Below are 5,849 nucleotides of genomic sequence, written 5' to 3' on the forward strand. Positions count from 1 at the left end.
CAAATAAGGGGTCTCTGTTTACATAAATACGGGTATATAAAAGATTTTTAAAAATAAATTACAAATCCTGGGGGTGCCTGGGTAGCCCAATCAGTTAAATGACCAAGTCTTGGTTTTAGCTCAGGTAATGATATCGTGGTGTGAGATCAAACCCTGCATTGGGGGGGGTGGCGCCTGGATGGCTCAGTGGGTTAAAGCCTCTGCCTTGGGCTCGGTTCATGATCCCAGGGTCCTAGGATCAAGCCCCGCATCGGGCTCTCTGCTCAGCGGGGAGCCTGCTTCCCCCTCTCTCTCTGCCTGCCTCTCTGCCTACTTGTGATTTCTGTCTGTCAAAAAAATAAATAAAATCTTTAAAAAAGAGAGAGAGAGAGAGAGAAAACACTGCATTGGGTCTCTCCCTCCCGCTCTGCCTCTCCTCCTGGCTTGCTCTTGCTCTCTAAAATAAGTAAAATCTATTTTTAAAGAAGAATTTACAGATTTTGGTGGGTCTCTTATTTTATGAGAGAGAGAGAGAGCATGTGAGAGTGAGCAGGAGGAGGAGCGGAGGGAGAGGGAGAAAGAGAATCCAAGCAGACTCCACGCTGAGGTCAGAGTCCGACGCAGAGCTCCATCCTGAGACCATGAGATCAGGCCCTGAGTTGAGACCAAGAGTCAGGACAATTAACTGACTGCACCAGTGAGGTGCCCCAGAAATTACAGATTTTGGTTTAGAGACTTTTCTTGCCATGTTTCTCTGGAAATTAAAAGTAATAATTTCCAAGTAACTACTTGCCTTAGTACACTTAATTAATGATAGTCCGTTAGGAAGAATATTAAACTGGGTTCCTAACTCCACTATAGTTAACCAGTCAAAATGAATAATTAAGTATCCGTTATATCAGGCACTACACTAGAAACTGAGCTCCAGGATGTTTAAGACATAATTGTTGTCTTAAGTAGGGCATGCACTCACTTAAAAATTGTAATGCCTCTGAAAATAAATAAATTGGAAAAAAAAGATAAAAAAAATATAATGCCAAATAAAATATTTAATATAATGCCAAATATTTAATAGTTTTTAAGAACTTACAAAGCAATTTCATGTTTCAGGTTTGGAACGGATAAAACAGGAGTGTTTCAGCTGAAAAAAAATGTGTCCGCCTAATGTAATTTGTGTATCTTCTGGGTAAGTCTGTTAAACTGGTTGGGTAGGTCTGCCCAGATTCTCTTTTGAGAAAATCCCCTTAAAGGGTAAAAACACAGGCAAAACAAAGCTTTCAGCCTGTTTGTGTTTGGGAGGTTTGAAGTAATGTTAATTCCAGACACACGATGGTGGGACATCTAGATATATCTCCTGAGCTAGGGCCCAACACAATCATGTCTGAGTTCTCTGAAGAGGAAGAACACAAAAATAATACCAAAAAGGGTTATTTTATTAAGAACCAACAAAAGACCAAGAACCATAGGAATGGTACTCCCTTGAATATAACTTTAAAGGTGGGGGAGAAAGACATTCTCCAGACTTCTATAGGAATGAAAGGGGCAAGGTTTAGCTCACCAGGGACTCAAGAGAAATCAATGGGTTTTTATTACCTTGAGGATTCATATCAGCAATGGAAACAGGATCAGAACCCAGAAGGTTAAGTATGCTTCACTGACATGGTACTAATTAGGGGAGAAGTAAAGCAAATATCAGAGAAATGACAAGGTGGAAGCCATCTATTTTTGCCCTTTGGACTTCAGAGCATAGGTGAAAACTCCCTTTAGTCCTTCCCAAGTACCTGATGGAGTTACATAGCAGGCAGCCCAACAGAGTTCCACAACTCATTTATTCCACTCAGGTGCCCTGTAAGGCAAGCATTATTCCCCATTTCACAAAAAAGATAAATTTTTAAAAGGAATGTATCTTGGGGCACCTGGGTGGCCCCGTCAGTTAAGCATCTGCTTTTGGCTCAGGTCCTGACCCTGGGATGGAGCCCCCCGCCAGGCTTCCTGCTCAGTGGAGAGCCTTCTTCCCTCTCTCCCTCTGCTGCTCCCCCTACTTTTCTCTCTCTGTAAAAACATATAAAATCTTTTTTAAAAATAATAAAATAAAAGGAATATATCTGTAATAAAGGGAGGGTTTATTCTTTCAATTAAAACTGGAAAATTCTTAAAGTTCACTCTTAAAAGTTTTTTGAACCAGTATTATATACCTGTACTATATTTGGACTCCCTGAAAATGTTTTTGCTTCTAAAACTCCAGATAATAAAAGGAAAAAGTCACATATTATCCAACTATAGAGAAATGGGACCTAATTAACATCTGAGATATCTTATTTCTGATGGGGGGGGTCACAGAATATATACAGATGCTTTTAAATGAAACAATAATAAATGTATAGATTGCTTTTTAATTGCTTTATTAACTTGACACTTTTTCATGCAATTGGGGAACTCTACTGTTGACAGAAACTTAGACTGGGTGCCAAGGCAATCTTCAACTGGAATCTGGTAACACAGAATCCACCTGACACATGGAAATTACATAAGGTTCACAGCAAACGGATCAGTAAAGGTATCAGGAAAATGCAAGGAAAAAGAAAACGGTGTTGAATCACAGTATTAATCTCATGGAAAATGGCAGGAATCAAGGCATAAGGCAAAATTCATCATGATGGTCATGGTGATTAGAAAGCTCCCCCATCAGGATACGCAGACAATTCCTCAACTGCAGCTCTCTAAGTTTTCTCCTGATTTCTCTCATCTCCTCCATGAACATTTCCATATCATCTCCATCTCCACCCATCCCGTCATTGACCTGCCTATTGGGTATGGCCCATCGGAAATTAGGAGCAAGTCGGCGAGCCTGTCCCCGTCTATTATTTCCTGCAGGTTGGTGTCCTTCTCCCCCTCCCAAAGGGCGGTCTTCCTCTCCATTCTGCATGGGCTGCTCCATTTCTTCGTTTTCCTGGTGGATATTTGCCATGAGATTTTTTTTTTCCTGGTTGTTTTTCTTTGAACACAAGTAAGACAAAGGCAAGGAGAGAGACTGAATGCTTGGTACACTGACCAACAGAATTCAGAGCTCTGATATCTAAGGTTTTGCAAATTTTTATTTTTTTCCCACCTTAGGAGCTTCAGGCGTCCTCTAGGAGGCCTCCGAATCGAGCCCCTCCCTCCAGCTCTCTCCTTTTCCCCCTCCCCCAAAGCCCACCATTTTTCCTTTCCCAAGATTCTTTCCCCGAGCTCCGCAGGCACCAAAATGGAGGACGGGGTGGCGGGGAGGAGATGGGGTAAATGGAAGGGGGGTCTCAAACTGGGCTCTGCACCTGCCCCCCACATGTCCCCCGCACCGACCTGGGCCTATCCTTGCTGCCTCCTCCTTCTCCCGATTCTCGCCGTGAGTGCGCCGCCGCGACACTTGACACTTACACCCGCAGACCTGCAGAGGGCCGACGTGGAAAGAGCGGAGAGTGTGGCCAAGCGTTTGGCGCCGACCCGCCACCACCTGGTCCCTTCCGGGTCCCGGGTCCCCCTGGCACCCCCAAGTGCATCTCCCGCCCTCACCCCTAACCTCCCCCCCGCACCCCGCCCCGGGGGTTCACCATTTTCCTGTAAGAACTCGGGGGGTGATTTCCAATCGCTTTTTGTTGCTCTGCTGCCCTCCCGGCCGCCCCAGCACCCCCACCCCAGGGGTCCACTACTGATGTTCCCCAGAATGCCGGGTGTGGAGAAAGCTGGTAGGGACCCGCTGCGCCGATCCCCTGCGCTGATCCCCTGCGCTGGCCTCCGGGGTAGGCCGACCACAGCCGCCCTGGCCTCGGCGCGCGGGCCCCGGAGCCCTTACCTGCTCCGCTTTCCTCGGGCCCAATGCCAGCCCGTCAAGCGCAAAACAGCAGGGAACCGGTACCCAGACGCGAGTGACGACTGCACCGAAGGTTGCGTCGCTCTGCAGCTCCAGGTCACGTGAGGGCCTCGCGTCACCAAAACGCTCGCCCCCCCAACTCCAGCGGCTTGTGCGGCGGGAATACCCGCCCCTTACCCAAGCCTCGCGCACCCGCACAGGCAACCCCCTCCCTCTGTTTCTGCTCAGCTGCACCGCGCACTGCCTCGTCACTCAGCTTGATCGTCTCCAATCTGAGGGCCGGATAGTGCCTCACCTCCCGGCGCTTGGAGTCTACCCTTCTCCGGTTACCGGGGAGGTTCTGCAACAACCTCTACTCCTCCCGCTCCTGCCCCGGACCTTGAGTTTGGACTCTTCTGGTTTCTCTCCCCTTTCGCTGGCCGCCCTCACCCACCCTCGAGTGCGCCGCCACCATTGCCATTGCGTCTCCTGAATTCAGATCCCTAGGAAATTTAGAATGAGGGCTGGGCTGGGGTGAGAGAAGAAGACTTGTCAGAAAGAGAGGCCAGGAGATAGAGTGAATTCTTCCAAAGAATTTCTCTTTTATTTCCTTTAAAAGAAAATCAGCATGCCTCAAAAAATAAAAAAAATAATTGTGAGATTGCACTTTTGAAAGAAACGCTTCATCTTGCAGGATGAAAAAGCCTCATTTTTCCCCCTATTATATTCACCTGTATCACACAGAAAATATTTTCTGAGTTCCACACATTAACACCCCTTTTGAAACATGCTAGCTTGTTTCAAATTTCTATTTTGAAAAAAGAGGCATCTTTATGTAAACAGTTGGTATTTTCAAAACGATCTGTAAAGTAAATCTTTAGGGAGAAGTCCAATTGTCAGATATTCGCCATTTAATGTAAATCTGTGGTGTTTTTGATACCATAGTCTTTGGAGAAAAGGAGCCTTTTTACTCCCTGTTTTCCTTTACAAACTTTCCAAACCAATCCTACAAATATCTTCTTACAATGATCAGAAGTATACAATATGCAGAAGTTAGTTTCACAGCCATCTGCCTTTTGATGTAAATGAAATAAATATTAGAAATAAGCAGAGGATTATGATCTTACTGATACGTGGAATTTAAGAAACAAGGCCAAGGATCATAGGGAAAGAGAAGAAAAAATGAAATAAGATGAAACCAGAGAGGGAGACAAACCATAAGAGATCTTTAATCTTAGGAAACAAATAGGGTTGCGGGAGGGGAAGGAGGAGGATGGGGTAACTGGGTGATGGACACTGGGGAGGGTATGTGTTGTAATGAGCACTGGGTATTATAGAAGACTGATGAATCAGTCTGCTGTACCCCTCAAACAAATAATAAATTATATGTTAATTAATTAAATTTAAATTTAAACAGAAAGAAGCAGGGGTATATGAAGCAATTGAATTTGAGACTAAAATTCACCTTGAGTGTAAATGTTCCTTTCCCCACCTTGGGGTAACTTAACAAATTTTATTACAGTTAGAAAACAAATGTCTTTAGGAAAGCATGAGTATTTAGTAGGTGTTTGTTGTGATAAAGGAACCAAAAGAGTTATATGCACTGAGACCAGACAGGCCTATTTTAATAAACAAAAGTGACTAAAAATTTGGGGAACAGGATTGAGATGTGGTTAAAAAATCTCATTACCCAGTAGAAAAAGGGGGAGGAGCTTGACAGAAAGAGTACTATTGAGACAGCTACTGGGGTAAAAAAACCTGTTGTGTAATTTTGCAACCTGTTGTGTAATTTTGACTTAACTAGTTATCCCTTAATCGAACCGTAGAGATGTCAGATTAGTATCCCATCAGAGGAAGCTCTTCGCTGAAATCTTTTTCCATGTCACCATCATATAGCTTACATGTATTTGGCTAGAAATGCGCCAGTTGTATTGTAGTTATTATCCTATTTTTCTCTCATTATCCCCTCCTGCATGAATTCCAGGTTTGGGAGATGGTGGGCTCTGTGTGGGTATCTCTGTTCCAGCCTAGAATAGTTCTGTGT

General features: G+C 44.5%; 1 protein-coding gene across 2 annotated transcripts; it reads right to left on the bottom strand.

Moving 5' to 3' along the window:
• Positions 1-2,364: 2,364 nt before the first annotated feature.
• On the bottom strand, positions 2,365-3,915 carry BEX3 (brain expressed X-linked 3). 2 transcript variants are annotated; one of them, XM_044234387.1, is made up of 3 exons: positions 3,809-3,915; positions 3,319-3,403; positions 2,365-2,929 (listed from the first exon to the last, which is right to left on the bottom strand). In XM_044234387.1, exon 3 carries the CDS (start codon positions 2,915-2,917, stop codon positions 2,609-2,611), a length of 309 nt encoding a protein of 102 aa, XP_044090322.1. In that variant the 5' UTR covers positions 2,918-2,929; positions 3,319-3,403; positions 3,809-3,915; the 3' UTR covers positions 2,365-2,608. The 2 variants fall into 2 exon arrangements, with proteins under 2 accessions (XP_044090322.1, XP_044090321.1); XM_044234386.1 differs by having other exon boundaries at positions 2,365-2,974; positions 3,809-3,914.
• Positions 3,916-5,849: the final 1,934 nt, after the last annotated feature.

The sequence above is a fragment of the Neovison vison genome, chromosome X, assembly GCF_020171115.1.
Source record: "Neovison vison isolate M4711 chromosome X, ASM_NN_V1, whole genome shotgun sequence".
NCBI lineage: Eukaryota > Metazoa > Chordata > Mammalia > Carnivora > Mustelidae > Neogale > Neogale vison.